Source organism: Squalius cephalus (assembly GCF_949319135.1).
Source record: "Squalius cephalus genome assembly, chromosome: 24".
NCBI classification, from domain to species: Eukaryota; Metazoa; Chordata; class Actinopteri; order Cypriniformes; family Leuciscidae; genus Squalius; species Squalius cephalus.
Genome location: NC_137145.1, coordinates 15,687,411 through 15,705,478, shown reverse-complemented (window position 1 = coordinate 15,705,478; position 18,068 = coordinate 15,687,411). Strand labels below are relative to the sequence as shown.

At 38.1% G+C, this 18,068-nt stretch overlaps 3 protein-coding genes across 4 annotated transcripts; 2 read left to right on the top strand and 1 right to left on the bottom strand.

Annotated features, from left to right (window-relative positions):
* The first annotated feature begins 277 nt into the window (after positions 1-277).
* Positions 278-6,356, top strand: thsd1 (thrombospondin, type I, domain containing 1). The gene is made up of 5 exons (XM_079861853.1): positions 278-429; positions 1,303-1,427; positions 2,851-3,810; positions 3,991-4,149; positions 4,227-6,356. Exons 2-5 carry the CDS (start codon positions 1,370-1,372, stop codon positions 5,672-5,674), a joined length of 2,625 nt encoding a protein of 874 aa, XP_079717979.1. The 5' UTR covers positions 278-429; positions 1,303-1,369; the 3' UTR covers positions 5,675-6,356.
* fgl1b (fibrinogen like 1B) lies at positions 5,970-8,708 on the bottom strand. Its single transcript, XM_079861854.1, has 8 exons — positions 8,458-8,708; positions 8,151-8,224; positions 7,828-8,062; positions 7,354-7,513; positions 7,146-7,243; positions 6,986-7,074; positions 6,682-6,872; positions 5,970-6,594 (listed from the first exon to the last, which is right to left on the bottom strand). Exons 2-8 carry the CDS (start codon positions 8,211-8,213, stop codon positions 6,411-6,413), a joined length of 1,020 nt encoding a protein of 339 aa, XP_079717980.1. The 5' UTR covers positions 8,214-8,224; positions 8,458-8,708; the 3' UTR covers positions 5,970-6,410.
* A 535-nt stretch (positions 8,709-9,243) lies between these two features.
* On the top strand, positions 9,244-17,754 carry tpte (transmembrane phosphatase with tensin homology). Of its 2 annotated transcripts, none has more exons than XM_079861621.1 (19): positions 9,244-9,491; positions 9,880-9,949; positions 10,095-10,172; positions 10,259-10,306; positions 10,454-10,615; positions 10,970-11,089; positions 11,164-11,263; positions 12,761-12,824; positions 12,943-13,007; positions 13,118-13,178; positions 13,297-13,378; positions 13,494-13,582; positions 13,661-13,722; positions 13,804-13,884; positions 13,985-14,090; positions 16,108-16,205; positions 16,409-16,504; positions 16,622-16,692; positions 16,782-17,754. In XM_079861621.1, the coding sequence occupies exons 2-19, from the start codon at positions 9,900-9,902 to the stop codon at positions 16,882-16,884; spliced, it is 1,536 nt and encodes a 511-aa protein (XP_079717747.1). In that variant the 5' UTR covers positions 9,244-9,491; positions 9,880-9,899; the 3' UTR covers positions 16,885-17,754. The 2 variants fall into 2 exon arrangements, with proteins under 2 accessions (XP_079717747.1, XP_079717748.1); XM_079861622.1 differs by having other exon boundaries at positions 9,485-9,731.
* The last annotated feature ends 314 nt before the right edge of the window (positions 17,755-18,068 follow it).

Sequence of the window (18,068 nt, the reverse complement as noted above, 5' to 3'; positions counted from 1 at the left end):
ATGAACTATAGTAGCGGACTGGCTGTATTAGTAGAGCCAGCAGAAACCTCTGCGCGGTCACTGAGAAATTTGTGGTGGGATTTCTTTTGAAAATGGACGTGTGTAATATGCATTTTTTCGGAATTAGTAGTATAAAACGCAGTTCTTCGTAATTCGTCGGCCAGACGTAAATACTAAATAGATTTTTGTGGAGAGCAGACCGCATCCTATCTTAATTTCCCTAATAACAACCGGTGGAGGAAGCGAGACAACGCGCGCTCACGGTCGCGCAGTCTGCGAATTGTGAGGGCGCGCTCACGAGAGCGCGTCTCAGAGCAGGACCGCTCCGTGACGTTCAATCATTTAACGCTCATAAACAAAACTCACGGTAATCTTTCAGCCCCATACGGATACAAGAACAGACGGTATTCATCCGACTCAATGTCAAATGTAAGTAAAGTGCTTCTAACATCTACGTCTATATATAGGTTATTTACTTTTAATTTGCGCATGTGGGCTATTGAACTGGTTTCGTTCATAAGTGGCAGAATGCACGAGTTTTTTTGATAATACTACATTTTTACAGTGTCCTTGTTAGGCTACTCACGTTGCATAGTTCCTATAGTAATTAGCCTACTATAAATTATACATATCCTAATTACATGCAACTAATCCTAATCTTAAATACAAGTAGTTAATTAGCCATAGGGTAGGATTAAGATTTGGTTGAGGGTTAGTTGCATGTAATTATGCATAATTTACTGTTATTACTATGGTAAGTACATGTAACATATGTAACAAGGACACTGTAAAATAAAGTGTTACCTTATTTTGTAATAGATCAGTGTTATGTTGGCTACATATCTGCAAATGTTTACCTTGTGTTTTTAGTGTTCACATGTATAGTGTCACAACTACAATTTAGCCTATATTTAATATTTCTATTTTTACGATAAAATATAGGCTAATTAATGAAAAATATGTACATGGAATTTATGTATATAAAAAAATCATGGTTGAACCTTGCTCAATAATTTATGGACACAATAAATTTAAAAGAAATAAAGAAAAGACATTGTGTGTAGCCTAAGTATTTTATGAAATGTAAGTGTATATATATATATATATATATATATGTAGCTACTGAATAGTCTATGTACTATGTGTTAAAATATGAGATTATCAAGAAGATATTCAAATTAATTTTTCCACCGATTGATATTCCAATGAAAGAGTCAAGTAGTTGCCCAAACAAATTAGTGTGGTATTGAATGAATGTATTTGATTAATCCCTTGTGTCTGATTGAATTATGTCTGTTTCAGGACAGGGAGAATAATAGTGGTTTGGGGTGATGCGGACAAAGAGGGATAAGAGGCTGCATACGTCGGAATGACACAGGGTTTCCTTACAGCAACCCCATTTGTGCTGCTCTTCCTGTTGGGATTTGGTGAGAAGGCGTTCTTGCATTTAAAGAAGTTTATCCTGCATGGCAAATCAGCTTTAATAGAAAATCATACCTTAATACCCCTAACAAGCAAACCAAAGGCGAGTGTGGCAAGGAAAGGAACTCCAAACAATGCAACAGGTGTAATCAAATATTTAGTTCTCATGGGTCTGCAGGGATCATGACAACGGCACAAATGTTCAGTTATATGATCCAAATTCCCTGCTTCTCATGCAAAATAGTGTTTAAATGAAGGTCAGTGATTGGCAGTTTCAAGTGCACCGTGGTGAATCGGGTTCAGTTGGAGAGTAAAATGGAGGGAGGGGGAAGGGAGGGTCACCGACTTTTCCTGCACTCTCTTCCCCTGGATGCATTTGTTTTTTCTGCAGGAAGTGACCCACACACACACAGAGAGTTTGTAAATCACAATGCCTCCTCAAGTTCTCATACTTCAGTAATAGACAGCAGTAGAACTTATCTTAAACTTGAAAACTTAACTTGAGAACTTATTTGTATTAAGTAGTATAATGCCTTCTATTTTCATCTGGCATAAAATGCACAACCTGAAATAATAATAAAAAAATCTATAGTAATGTCAGTGACAAACCATGAGGTCTAATCCAGGTCTGAAAAAATGACAATTTTTTAAGGAACAATTAAGTTAAAGCATGGCCTGGTTGGCGTGTGTGCTTCATCACAATGGTGCTGTAGTGCTTTAGGCAGCATATTGGCAATGGTGAGTTTGCTTATTCTAAAGATCCTGTTCCTCCCTTTTCTCCACATTATTACCTGCTCTCTCTGGGGGGAAAAGGTACAAAGGTTATCACTGGGACAGTAGTACCCTTTAAAACAGTTCTAATATGTATCATTTAGGCACTTTTATGTACACTTTTGGTACCATTGAGGTACTAATATGCACTCTCTTTTGGTACAAAGGTGTACCTTTTGAAAGGGCACCGCCCCAATGACAGCTATACGTTGTTTTCTGAGTGTGCCATACTTAGTAGCAATAAAACCAAACAAAGTTACATTTCTTCCAGGCCTGTAGTTAGCAGTCATCTAGCTTTTTTAGTGATCTGAGCCAGAGGAGGGCCACTACCATAGAGACTTAGTCTCTAGTGTTGGACTCTTTATTTTGGGCCAGTAAATAACCAAACCACACAGAACAGCCTTGTAATTGCATTGCAGCATGCTAGCAACCACTCAGAATGCCTTAGCAAACGCATAGCAACACCCTGGCAACCCACCCTAGCATCAGTGTGAGTTTTGCATGAGCAAGGATTACTAAAAGTAAATATCTACTTATAAGGAGAAGATTCTTGACTTCATTAAGCTACTTACATAGTAATACCACAGGTTCATTACATTTTGCCTACTATGTTTTAAGTCTATTAATTGGTTTTAATTTATATTTTCTTTCCCATAGCGATGGCTGGTATCCACCTCTGGCCATCAATGCACATTGCCTTGAGCAATTCCAGTGTGTTTGTGGATTACAACACCGAAAGCAACTTCACCAACCACAGACTGACAGTGTCACTGATTGACATTGACATGAATGTTACAGTGCTCTCCAGGTCTCTTCTCTTTAACCAATCAGAAGGGTCACTGGAGTTTAACTGCTCCTGCTTCCTGTATGCAGGTAATTTCAGATTCAGACTGGAGCAGAAGCACAACCTTGGCATGTCTAACATAAGTGCCATCTGGTGGTGGAGTCCTGTTCTGCATGTGCACTGGCCCACCTTTCACCTGACTGTGGATCGTGGCAGGAACAACCAAAGTTCTAATGACATTAGGATAGGTGTGTCCACTAATGACCACTTCCATTCTTGTTCTAGCAGCAAAGCTTCAACTCTCCACCTTGACGTCAGCTACCTTGAACAAGTCCAGGTTGGGAGGAACACCTTTGAGAAGGTGCAGAACCGGATAAGACATGATATCAAAGTAGTTAGGTCACAACATGTGGAGATGCCATGTGCGTCCCCTCTGACAGAGCGTGGCTTCATCAAGATCTCCCTAAAATCCCCTGTCACCCAGCAAGACATTAAATCCTCTGGTCCTCTTTACCTGTCTAGCATGTTCGCCTACAAGCTTCATGTGGATAACATTTACAAAAGTGGATGTGAGGGAGCAGTGTCTGTCCATCGAATCGCTCCTCCCTGTACAGTTACAAATGGAAAAGTTCTGCTTTATAAGGAAGAGAGTAACAACAAGGCCATTTCTTCTCACATGGCCTTCAACTTCCTCACGCAAGGGGAGAATGAGACTGAGTTTAACTGCTCCATCTTTGACCCTGGCAGGAATAAGTACTGCTTCCATTTCACACTCGTCTACAGTCAGGCTCCCAGTTTAGCACACACCTGTGTGATTGTGCAAAGACATACAAGTGAGTCTGCTTTTACCTGTCGTGCATGTACAAAACATAGCTATTTTAATCTGGAATTAGCATTACTTACATTGTCAATTAGAAAATCAATTTAGAAATGCAATTTAAGGTGTTTATGTGTATAATATTCAGCATTTTTAATGTATTTTCTCTCTCCAATACCATATCATTGCCCTGAAGAAATGTGGGGGCCGTGGCAGCCATGGAGTGGTTGTAGTGTGACATGTGGTGAAGGGGTGCGAGAGCGTGTCCGTGAATGTCTGCTGCCCTCTAGTGGTGGGATGCAATGCACTGGCATGGTTAGGGAGCAGTCTCACTGTTCGTTAGAAGACTGCACCGGTAAACATTTTACTTACTTTTTTATCTATTTTATTTTTTGACATCTGAACAAACCTTTTTTTGTGTGTTTTTTTTAGAGGAGCTTCTCCCTCCATCCCTCACTCCACCGCCAGCTGCAAGCACACCCCTAGCTGGGAATCTAGTGGTAGTGGCTGGGATTTCCCTGTGCCTGGCTGTGATTCTGGCCACCATCTTTATCACAGTGTGGAGAAAACTCTGCCGCGCTCCAAAGTGCAGCTCCATGCGCCGTGGCTCTCTGCACTCTCCCAGTGGCCGAAAGAACTCTGATGAAGCTTCTATATGTGGTCACAGCATGCAGAGACCCAGTTTCTCCGAAAGCCTCCAGGCAGCTCCTCTACAGAAGGGATTTACCTTGCCTGCAAGGCAGGGACCTTCGGACCGAGGTGTGTTGGCTTGTCAACAGAGCATGTCCCTTCCTCTTCCCCTTTCTCAAGACCCAGAGAGAATGTCTCCTTCTGGTCAAAAGATCCTTCCCCCTATTTTTGGCTACCGCTTGGCTCAGCAACAGCTCAAGGAAATGAAGAAGAAGGGCTTAAGAGAGGCCACTAAAGTCTACCACGTGTCCCAGAGTCCAGTCGATGACACCATGCTAGAAGCAACGGCTTCAACCCCTACCGGTCTAACTCCCGCACCCCAAGAACTTGACAGCCCGGAAGAGTCAAGCAGCAGCCACTTCCGAATATGGTCTCCCTTTCCAGAACCTACGTGGTCTCCCAAAAACAATGCTTTATCAGATAGACAAAAGGTGGACTTGTTGCTGGGTCCACCGAAGTCTGCATTCAGTGCCAACGCCCGTCGTCTTGAGCGAACAGCAGACTGGGTGGAGATGGTAGAGCGTAGTAGAGTGCCCTACTCCAAGAATCCCAATTTCAGGAGATCCTCAAGTTTCCACGAGAACAACCAGCAGCAGTTTCCCCTGTCCCGACCCTACCGAGAAAGAAGCATGACCCAGGTGACTCCTCGCCAAATACCAGAGGGGAGCTGTAGAAGCAGAACCTGGGAGCATACGCTTCCTGAACTTGAGGTCTGGTCTTGTTCCAGTCCTAGAATGACTGATAGCTCAGTGGACCACAGGAGAAAACCATGGGTTGACACTCCTCCATCTCAGTCAAACTCGAAAGATTCAGTTCCAGTGACACCAACAAAAGAGCCCTTGATGGATCGTCATCATGTGGCCAGGAGCCCATCTTCCGCTCTGGATCGAGCTGAACGGGCAGAACAGAACTGGAGCAGAAGAGGTCCCTCGCCTATCCAGAGGAACATACTAGCCAGGAAGCTACGAGAAGCGAATTCATCTACCTGCCAAAGGCAACGCAGTTCCACATTCTCTACCTCAGACCAGCGCAGGGGACGCTGTCGCAGCCTTCCTCTCTCTGCGGACTACAGCAACTCCCCATATAGTCTAACAGAATCAGAGCAGCACATGATGGACATTTCTGGATACTTGGGTGAGGATGATGGAGTAGAGGTTGTGACCATTCATAAACTTCATAACAATTCATAAACAATCCTGCATTTCTGGGAGGTTCTGACACTCTGCTGATGCAAACTCAAACTTCAAAATAAAAGCTCTATTGAATGAAGCAGGTTATTTTGCTTCATGTGGACTTTATATCCTTGTACATCAAGTAAAATCTATTATCAATTTTTATTTATGGGGGTTTGACTATTAATTTGAAAAGCCATTTTTGATATTATCCATTATCCATACCACAAGAATGACAACCTTTGGATTTGTTTGTACACTGGAAAATGTGAATTCTCAGGTTTTGCATGACAGATGAAAATATACATACAGTAAATGTAAATATGAATTTATTTTCTGAATGTTTCTTTTTACTGTTGACCATGTTAAAGATACATTACAAAAATAGTTTGATACATAATCTCAATCAAGACTTTCAGTATGTTTAGATGCTGCTTTATTATGGTACACATATTTTATACTAAGATTGCTATTATATGAATGCATGCAAAGTTAAAGTATTTATGATTCTATTTACCCTTTTACACAAAGAAGAATAATTATAGTATTTTGATTAATATCAAATCATAATCATAATATTTTGTAAAGATAAGCCAATGTATTCATTGAATCTACCAAGATCAGTTAATAATATCCTTTCTTGATTTTGGCAGTCTTGTGGTTGACAGAAAGGTTCAATAAACTACAATAAGTCTTATAGATAATACACTGTAAAATACACGAATGTGCACGATGAGACTGTTCAGCTGCCTTGCTACTCCACGGGTCCTCCTCCACTCCCTATGTTGTCCATGTAGGAGCTGGGCCGGAGCTTCATGGCCGTGTGTCTGAGAGAGTACCACAGTCCTCTCCATGTGCCCCACACTACACCATTATCATATTTGGCTTTGTACTCTCCACCTCTGTAAAACCTCCCATTAAGATTGGCAGCATGACATCTGTAATTAAGCAACAGGTAACATAAAACAGGGTGTTTAGTATACGAAAAGCTGTACCTAAAAATTTCAGAAAGCCCTCAGCATCACCTGTTATACCACCAGCCTCCCTTGTTCTCTGCAGCACAGCTTCCTTGCAGGTAACGATCGTTATCTTGATCCCGGGTGCTGAATTGCATGCCATTATGAGAGGCTGACCACTGCTCCACCATATTGGCTCCTCCGGACAGGGCATCTCCTGCCTGACCACTGTACATCCCGTAGTGCATTCTATATTTATCCTGAGGAATGATGTGAGCAGAGAGGAACGTGATGAAATAGGAGACTTCTCATCCCTATAAATTTCGTATGGCTGGAATTAAAGATTTAATGGTAGGAACCAAAATCAACTTACCTTTTCATCCGAAACTCTGAAGTTGTCATACATGGCATATGATCTCACTCCATTCCAGTCCATCAGTTCAATTTTCAATACATTTTCACCTAAAGAGGATTTGGAAAATATTATTGTAGAGCAGAAAAGCAGAGTGATGAACTCATTATCCAAATCTTACCATCACTGAGCAGGGCATGAATATGATCGTTCCCAAGCCAGAATTCATCTTTACTTGACTGGAAATTACCAAATCCATTTTTATAATCTTCCCACTTTCTGTGAATAGAAATGGTGATTTGATCATATTGATCTTTTGTAGGTCTAAATGTGAACAAACAAACGGTAAGCAAAAACATACACTATTACAGCCTTTGCATCAGACTTACCTATCGAAATCGACTTTCCCATTGATCCGTTTCTGAATCACAGTCCAGCCAGCACCATCATCCATGTCGCAGTACACAAGGAACGGTTCAAGTAACGGTTTGGGTTTAATCCTGTAGAATCCGCTTCCTGGTTTTAGTCTGTCATATATTTCAGTACAATCTAACGGACATATAAATTACAGAAATAATAATACAACGATTCAACCATTTCGAGATTAGCTTTTTTCCATCAAACTCATTAGGCTATTAAAGCTTTAACTCTCTGTGTATCACAAAGCATGTACTTTTCTTTTCCATTTACGTCTGTTTAACCCCAGCAATAAGTTAAAATGCAAGAAATACAATAAATAGACACGAGACCACAGACAGATGGGTTTTAAAAATGTTATTAACTTAATAAAATTCTAAAAGGTTTTAATTATAAATAGCCTAATATACATTTGCACACGTTTCTTATAAGTGTTTAAACTTTACCTTTGTCATGAACTAATAATGAGCCTCCAGTGCTTGGTAGGGTTGGTGAAGGTTCAGTGTTGTTGTCAGAAGTATTCTTGTATTCCAGTGATAGTTCCAGGTTGGGAACCAGTCTGAATCGACGGTGAGCACGCAGATGCATAACTTTCCATTCCCCAATCAACAATTTATTATTCAGCATACGAATCTCTTTCTTCAGCGTTGATACTTCAGGTGTTTGGCATGCTTTCTCTGCCTTAATAAATAGACAACATTGCTCTTTTGTTATGTATTTAATGTCCAGACACTGTAGTGCAAACATTCTGGTCAAAGAGTGAACTTACTGAGATTTGAAGTGATGTAAGAGCTTGAAACACCAAGATAAAAACCAGCTGTGGCATGACCATTTATTAATATTCTTCACATGAAAATAGAGAGGTGTTAATTTTGTCAAAGTATAGAAACATCAGCTGTAAGCTTTCCACTTAATTTGCATTAACGTTAAACTAATGTTTAAAAAGTAAAGTAGTATTTAAAGTTTTTGAAATGTAAGTAAATAAAAAAATTAAAAAATAAGTAGGCGTAGGCTATCATACGAGAGTAGCACCAATTAAAAAAATACAAGTTTATTAAATATAAATGCATACATACAGAACGTGGTGTTCTTTCCTCTTCCAGATTATGTGTCAATGAAATGCCCTCCAGACGTTCATTTCTTATATTTATAGGCTGTTGGTTCCGCATGGTCCACATTATCTGTTCTCTGGTTCAGAATGATGCTCTTCCCCCATTCCACACATACCAGAAGCAACAATGTAAAAGTTTTGTTTTCTTTATAATTTATGTGGAACTTTTGTTCCGTATAAAACACAATCTTCAATTATGATTCGCAACAGTGTATCAGCCATTTGGGACAGGTTAATGGTGCTTGAGGCTTCACGTTTAAAACAAACTATAGCCTACATGTGTGTTCTACGTACGCAAGCGTATGTGTTTGGAAAGATATGAGGGCGAGTAGCCTACTAAATCATAAAATTGACGGAATTGTAATTTTTGGATGAACTGTTCCTTTAATTCTTACACAGCTTACGTCTTTTAGCACTAGCATTTAGATTTAAATTAAATCATTACTTCGTTGTTTTACGAAGCCGTTTTCACACACACACAAAAAAAAAAAAAAAAAATTCCTAAATGACCTAATGTTGAAAATAAAAAAAATATAGTAGGTTATAAAGTAGAAGCGCGCGCACGCACACCCACACACTTGAACCCACACTAAAACCATATTTTAATAACACTACGAAGTTGTATAATGTCTCAGTGAGACTTTTTGTTTTGTTATCACCTTTACCACTCGTCTAAATTGATTTTGTGTGATTGTTAACTTGTAAAGCGCATGAGGAAGTTAAAAAACCGCTACGTCCGCAACAAAAGAGTGAAAAAAGGGGCGGTGTGAATGTGAATGTGTGCATGTGGATGGAAGACGTAAGAAAACTACTGCCAACCTTTGAACCTCCTTCCTTTGTTATCTCAGAAAATCACGGGACTGTCACAGCTCATAGACAATCATGGAGACATGAGAAAAAAATACTGTTTGAGGAATATGTGACTGTTCAGATAGCAGAAAAGCGAGTCAAGCAAAAGGAAGGAAAACAGCTTTCCCGGATGCGCTTTCTTTCTGTCAGGTTTGTATCGCTTTTTCCAATGCTGGCATTCCTTTGCTATGATCTTGTTCAGATTGGAACAAACAATTGCTTGTTATATTACATTATGCGGATTTAGTTTAGGGCTTCATAGTTGATTTAGAAACCTTGTGTTGCAGACAACTTTTGGGATTAGTGATTCATGGGATATTAATAAGACAAATCTTTTAGTCCACATCTGAAACCTTACATTTGGATCCTCTAAAGATTTATAGGTCTAAAGTAAGTACATTTTTGTCATGTTAGGGTGAGTTAGACTCTCTGCTTTATTTATCAATGTAATTGCTTTTTATTTATTGAGTAGATATACCAGCTTTAATTGAACTAAAGTTCCTCTGGAATGTTTAATTAATTTCTTGTAATCTTTCAGAGAGAAACTTTCCTGTAAAAATGACATCTGTGCATTTTAACCCTGGGTTAGATTCCAAGGAAGTTAATGGGTAAGTGAATAACATTAAATTAAAGTTACTAACACTTCAGCAGCATCATGACCTTTACTCCACCAACTTTAAATGAGTAATTCAGCACTAAAACCACATGATTCAAAGCACTTTGTATCATTGTACTTTTTCTATGTTGGCCAAGTAATGGGGTGAAAGAAGAGGCAGAGGTGCAGATCGATGATGGAAGGGAAGAGAATGAGGAGCCGGACACTATATACCAGTAAGTAAGCTTCTAATTTGTTGACAAATGTGATGTCTTAAGACTAAAATTCTTATGTCTCATTCTGTGTTTGATTTATTTTGCAGTCGTGTCCGGAAAATTATAACTCCTTTTGTGATGTCCTTTTTTTTCCGGTGAGTGGGATCTTTTCATTTCAGAGTGTCATATAAAGAGATGGCTCACAGGACCTATAAAATCCTATAAAAAAAGTTTTTTTTCCAAAAATAGATTTTAGGCTATGTTTTAATGATACAACAGGCAACTTTTGTTCTTATTTGCAGTGTTTTTGGCCTAGTTCTGATCATTGTGGACATTATTCTGGTCATTGTGGACTTGTCCCTTTCCAACAAGAGTCGTGATGTTGGAAGTGCACTGGAGGCTGTTTCACTTGTCATTTCCTTCTTTTTCCTCATCGATGTGCTGCTTCGCGTCTATGTGGAGGGGTTAGTATAGTTTTTCAAAATAATTTTGCAAACTATAAGTCAGCACATAATGTTTACGCAATGCTAACAACAACCAATAATGCTGTAGTGTTCAAGTCACTCATGATAGGAAATGATCTACAGGAAACACATTTTCCCGGCACTTTCTGTTTTTCCAAAATGAGTTTTTATCTCTCTGGAACAATTTCCTAGAGCTCAAGCACAAAAATAAATGAAGTGGTCTGCAAGCTCTGCATTAATACTGATTATATATGAGTGTTATCAAAACCTGGTGCAAAGGTATCATTTTACATATTCAGGATCTATTCCATTGCAGTCTCTGGTCAACCATTTTTAAATCATCTTCTTTCTCAGATTCAAGGTGTATTTCAGCTCCAAACTGAACATAATAGATGCTTGTATTGTGGTCATTACCCTGGTGGTCACCATGATCTACGCATTCTCCGATTTGTCAGGAGCCAGCCTGATTCCAAGGTACACCAGATTTAACAGAAAGCATTCATGGTTGATGATACTAATGTAACAATGTTAATATGGTGTGTTTGCAGGGTGGTCACGTTCCTGAGATCTCTGAGGATATTGATTCTGGTACGCATCTTCAGACTGGCATCTCAGAAGAAAGAGCTTGAAAAGGTCACCAGGAGAATGGTGAGTGACCTAAGAAACAAAGGAAATTGTCGTATTTTGTATCTTTGTGATTGTATCTTTTCGGCCAATCAGATTGTGAGTGTGATTTTTTTTGTCTGTTTTACACCACATTATTTCAATCTGTTTATATACTTACCATTCCTCTTTATACTTTTTAATCCATTTTAAAATGAAAGTGCCCCAATTATCCTATTTTAAAGGTTCCAAATTTAGTTCTGAAGGTCTCCTACAATAGATTTACATACATCCAAGGTCAAAAAACACTTATTTTCCCATAATATACATTGCAGCATCATGTCTTTTGTCACAGTGGTTCAAATGGTTCAATTACGGATTCAGTCTCTCTAAACCCCTCCTTTCCGAAAGCTTACTCTGCTCTGATTGGTCAGATGGCTCAGTCTGTTGTGATTGGTCTACTGCTTACAGCACGTGTCAGAAACCAAACGTCCATTACCATATCTGAATATCAGCTCTGGAGGCTTCCTCGGCACTCGATACACAGTGAAATGAACAGTAAGGAATGCCGTTGGTTTTACCGTATCACTCCCAACATATGAGATTGATACGGTAAAACCAACGGCATTCCTTACTGTTCATTTCACTGTGTATTTTGTAGCACAGAAAACAGCGTCTTCTCGACATGTCGACAACAAGAACCAAAATCTTCCAGGCCTCAGCTACAACTACAGTGTTTGAGGGCGGGTCAGAGTAGATGTTGTTCGCAGGCAGCCAGTGAAGACCATAGGCTGGCAATATGCAAATTTGTTACAAACCTAAATCAGTTTGTGCAGGTCATGAGACTGAAGAATCATTTCAGGCGGCTCAGAATCTTTTCCTTCTTTTTGGAGATAAAAACTCCATTTATCATACATTTTGATCTTTGAAACTTCGCAGTCCTTTTACATTCACACACAGCTGTATAAACACTACATTTAACGTAATATCCAAAAAAGCATAATAGTGGCACTTTAAACTTAGATCTTTTTCTTATTTGTTCTCTTTTTGTTGCATTGGTTTTTATGTTTTTAGATTATTTTAAATGCTTTTTCTAGGGCTGTCAAACGATTAATCGCGATTAATCGCATCCAAAATAAAAGTTTGTGTTTACATAATTTATGTCTGTGTACGGAGTATAATTATTTTCTATATATAAATACACACACATGCATATATATATTTAAGAAAATGTGTTATTTATATATAAAATATTTATATATAATATAAATTATATATAATATAAATATATATACACAGTATATACATGCAAATATTTCTTAAATATATACATGCATGTGTGTGTATTTATATATAGAAAATAATTATACACCGTACACACATATATTATGTAAAAACAAACTTTTATTTTGGATGCGATTAATCGCGATTAATCGTTTGACAGCCCTACTTTTTTCATGTTTTTAATCTCTTATTCATGTAAGCAATTTATGGTGTTTAAAATTTTCTACATAAATAAGCTTTATATAATCATTTTCACAGGTGTCCGAGAACAAAAGACGGTACCAAAAAGATGGGTTTGATCTGGACCTCACATATGTCACAGGTTTGGTTTTGTCTGTGGTTATTTATTTTTAATCAGATCATTATAACAAAATAGTAAAATCAAGTAATTTGCAAACCAAAGTGATTCATCAGTTTGATAGTGTCATATCTCTCTTCAGAAAGAGTCATTGCCATGTCTTTTCCATCTTCTGGGAAGCAGGCGCTTTATAGGAACCCCATCAGAGTAAGTCACTAACATAACACAAATGTTTAAAAAAAAATTAATTCGATTTAAAGTTGTTCATGAAAACATTGCAACAACTGTATGATCAATACATAAATGACACATTTCAGGAGGTGGTTAGATTCCTGGACACCAAACATCTGGATCACTACAAGGTGTTTAATCTCTGTAGTGAGTAGACGCTTCTCTTCAATGATTATATTACCTTAAATACCAGTTAAGTTAACCTCAGATCATTTCTTCTGTTTCTAAAAGGCATGATAATAATGGTAGCCAATTTTTGTTTCAGGTGAGAAGGGCTATGATCCAAAGTTATTTCACTATCGAGTGCAGCGTGTTATGATAGATGACCATAACGTGCCATCACTCGAGTAAGTATCTCTCAGCACAACTGAACATTAGAACATGTTGCTGAAGTGGCAAATCTATTTTCCAGCAAGCATGTTGTCATGAATCTCTGTTGATCTCTGTCTGTTCTCCTGTCAGTGATATGCTGCGGTACACAGCCTGCGTTAGGGAGTGGATGGCGGCAGACTCTAGGAATGTGATCGCCATCCATTGCAAAGGAGGAAAAGGTATGTTGTTTGATGGTGTTTTAATGCTCTATGTAAATACAGTCTGAAATGTTCAATGCATTGGGTTTTGTTCAACAGGGCGGACTGGGACAATGGTGTGCACATGGCTCATCGACAGTGACCAGTTTGAGAGTGCGCAGGTACGATCTGGTCATGAATGTTGACATGTAGAGACTTTCTCATCCAAGATTGTATTGAATTTTCTTTAAAACATCTTACAGGAGAGTTTGGACTACTTTGGCGAGAGACGGACTGATAAAAGCATGAGTTCGAAGTTCCAGGGTGTTGAAACTCCCTCTCAGGTGTGTGAAACTGCATTAGAAGCCAAGGATCCATTTTGGAGCAATGAATGTGTATGATCTTTTTTATTGATGTATGTTCTGTTCATTTTTGCACTTGCAGAGCAGGTACGTCGGTTATTATGAGATCATGAAGAATCAATACAACCGCCAGCTACCACCTCTGAAGAGCCTGAAAATAAAGAGCATTCGAATCCACTCCATCGCAGGTCAGACTCAGCCATTAATCATGACAACTAAATGAATATCAGCATTATATAATGACTATGTATATATTCAGTCATGTGAAAAAGAAAGTACACCCTTGGCGTACAATTCTATGGTTTTACATATCAGGGCATAATCAAAAAATGAATCTGGTCGTTAGCAGGTCTTTAAATTGGGTGAATACAACCTCAGATGAACAAAAACATGCCATATCACACCAACAAAAATAAGGCCAAAATGGAGAAGCCATGTGTGACAGACTAAGTACACCCTATGATTAAACTGCTTCTAGAACCACCTGTAGCAACAATAACTTTTCTATATGACTTTATCAGTCTCTCACATCATTGTGAAGGAACTATTCTTTACAACGTTGCTGTAGTTCATTGAGGTTTGTGGGCATTTGTTTATGCACAGCTCTCTTAAAGTCCCGCCGCAAAATTTCAAATAGGTTGAAGTCTGGACTTTAACTGGGCCAGTGCAGCACCTTGATTATTTTCTTTTTTAGCCATTCTGTTGTAGATTTGCTGGTGTGCTTGTGATCATTGTCCTGTTGCATTACCCAATTTAAGCCAAGCTTTAGCTGTTGGACAGATGGCCTCACATTTTACTCTAGAATACTGTGTTATACTGAGGAGTTTATGGTCGACTCAATGGCTGCAAGGTGCCCAGGTCCTGTGGCTGCAAAACAAGCCCGGATCCTCACCCCTCCACCACCATGCTTGACCGCTGGCATGAGGTGTTGCTTTTCACCAAACGTGGCGCTGTGCATTATGGCCAAACATCTCCACTTTGGTCTCGTCCGTCCAAAGAACATTGTTCCAGAAGTCTTGAGGTTTGTTCAGATGCAACTTTGCAAACCTAAGCCGTGCTGCCATGTTCTTTTTAGAAAGAAGCTTTTTTCCTGGCAACCCTTCCAAACATGCTATACTTGTCCCATCTTTTTCTAATTGTACTGCCATGAACTTTAACATTTAACATGTTAACTGAGGCCTGTAGAGTGTAGGGAGAGGGTGTGGTTCTTGGGTGTTTTGCACAGTGGGAGGATTGGAAAGATTGGCAACTGACTTGTTTTCCACTTGTGAATAATCTTCCTCACTGTAGAATGACGGACTTCAAATTGTTTGGAAATGGCCGTTTAACACTTTTCAGATTGATGGCAACAACATTTGCCTCTCTAAGATCATTGCTGATGTTTTTCCTCCTTGGCATGGAGTTAACACACCTGAATGCTTCAAACCAGCAAACTGCCAAACAAACATTAATAGAACATAAAAATGAATCCACGCTGCTGTTGCTAGAGAGAGGGGTAGGCCCTCTGTAGCAGATCTAGGCAGGTGGAGGGATGGAATAATAATTTGCATAGCACGCAGTCATGGTTATAAAGGGAAATGGTAATGGTTACATGAAATCAATTGCCTGAAAATGTACAAGCCAATTAGAACTCAAATAGAGTTTCATGGTTAAACTATTCATATGTCTGTCTATCTATTTATCTCCCTGCAGTATATAAGTATTTTAAAATATATTGAATATAAAATATAGTGAATTTCAATATAAAATATAATATATTCATAATGAATGTGTGTGTGTGTATGTATATATAAATATTATATAATATTATATAATATTTTATATATATATATATATATATATATATATATATATATATATATATATATATATATATATATATATATATATATATGTATATATATATATATGTATGTATGTATGTATATATATATGTATGTATATATAAATATTATATAATATTATATAATATTTTATATATATATATAAATATATATAAATATATATAAATATATATAAATATATATAAATATATATATATATATATATATATATATATATATATATATATATATATAAATTTTTTTATATATTAATATTAAATTATATTTTCATGCTATACAACTTGCATTTTTAAGTAAATATTAAGTAAAAAAAAAAGTAAAAACTATGGTAGATTGTATAAAAGCTGTGGTGGTTGTTCAGGTGTGGGGAAGAGCAATGGCAGTGACCTGAAGGTGAAGATCATAGTGAAGCGAGAGCTCGTCTTCCAGTGTGTTTGTGCTAAACAGCAGAACTGTACAGTAAGTATGCAAAGCTGGAGAGGATTGTTGTGTTGAATGCATGTTTCTGTTCTCTAAAATAGGCCTCAAAGGGCAAAACTAGCAACTTTTGGCTTACTAAACACACCTATGCACAATTGTTTGTAGGATCTATTGCTTTCATTTCAGTCTGATCGTCCTGTCGTGTGTGTGTGTGTGTGTGTGTGTGTGTGTGTGTTTTTCAGGTGTTTCCTGACACTGGTAGTAATGCAGTGGTCATCAGTTTGCAGGAAGGGCCTGTCGTGACTGGAGATGTGAAGGTCATGTTTGAGTCCAGTGCTGTAAGCCTCCACTATTTTTAAGTATTTAATTGACCCATATGTTTTATGAAGTGCTGTTGGTGTAAAGTTTGAATGAGGTTCACTGGGACTTGAACTTCCTTTTTTCTCTCTGTCAAGGGTCTGCCAAAGGGTTACGAGGACTGTCCATTCTATTTCTGGTTTAACACCTCTTTTGTTGAGAACAACAGGTGGGTTTTTTTTTTGTCAGTACTTTTTTTTTTTTTTTGTCATCCGAGAGCTCACTGAAATCTTTTGCATTAATGTTTTTGTGTCATAGACTGTATCTCTCGAGGGAGGAGCTGGACAATCCACACAAATCTAAGACCTGGGACATCTATAAGGAAGACTTCGGAGTGACAGTGGTTTTCACAGACCCTTGAGGAGAACATTCTCCGACAGCTCCGACCATTTTTGTAGTTTCTTATGAGAGGTGTACTGAAAAGCTACAACTGAAGCAAATGTTAACACTCCACGTGAACCTATAGCTTTTTGAGATTTGAATGTGATTTTTGTAAAAGAATATTTTCACTCCATTGTATTTCCATGGTTGTCTTTTTTTGTGTAAAAAAATGTTGAAATGCTCAGTACATTTGTTTTTCTTAGTTTTTACTGTGGTTCTATTTATGTTCGGTTAAAGTTTAAAATTCTGTCAAGGAAATAATACAAAACAAAAGCATTTCTATATCAAACACCTGCTTCCATGGAAAATGATTGATTTATTTCTTGAGTTTACATGCTGTCATCAGGCATTATATACCGACCCCTAGTGCTTCTGTCCTGCACTGCATCCAGGTGTTGAAGAGTCTTTGAGATGAGAGGGATGCTTTATAAGTTTAAATCGAAAAGATAATTTTCTGGTTTGAGAAAGTTGTGAATGATTTAGAATAATTACATTGGATAAAACAGATATATTAGCGTCCAAACCAGCGGACGAAATTGTTGTTTATTCTAAGCGCGTGCCGCAAGATGGATTCTGATTGGCTGTCAAAAGTTTTTATCGTTCATCAGCTGGATAAAATCGTCCTGAAAGTGATTTAAACGATATATTTTCTCTGTGCCGTTAGCATTATAGCTCGTTTATATCGTTTAATATTGAGAACGATATCTATCGTCCTTGGTGTGAACGGGCCAAGCTACACTGTAACTTTTTTAGTTGATTCTTAGCAAAAAACACTTAGTTCTTTCAAAAATATATGTGCTCATTAATGTATATTTACTTCTTTCAAGTAATAAAGTATTCTCTTAAGTTTATAATCTGCCATTGAAAGTACATACGGGTGAGGGGTTCGTATGCCGGGCAGCGATATTTTTTTTCCCAGGATGGTAGGGGAAGGTCCCGCCCTTTTCGCCTCTGATTGGCTAGAAGGGCTCTCCTCCGATTGGTTATTTGATTTGGCCGTGAAACGTCATCTCACGTTCATGCCAAACTGTCAGCTAGTCTGTTTTGATCGTCTTTACAACAGAAACGAAGCCAATCCAACATAGCCTACTAAGAAAAGCGCTATATGTGCGTGTCTTCAGATTTATATTCCAAGTACACAATTTTATAGCCTGTTTAGTTCGT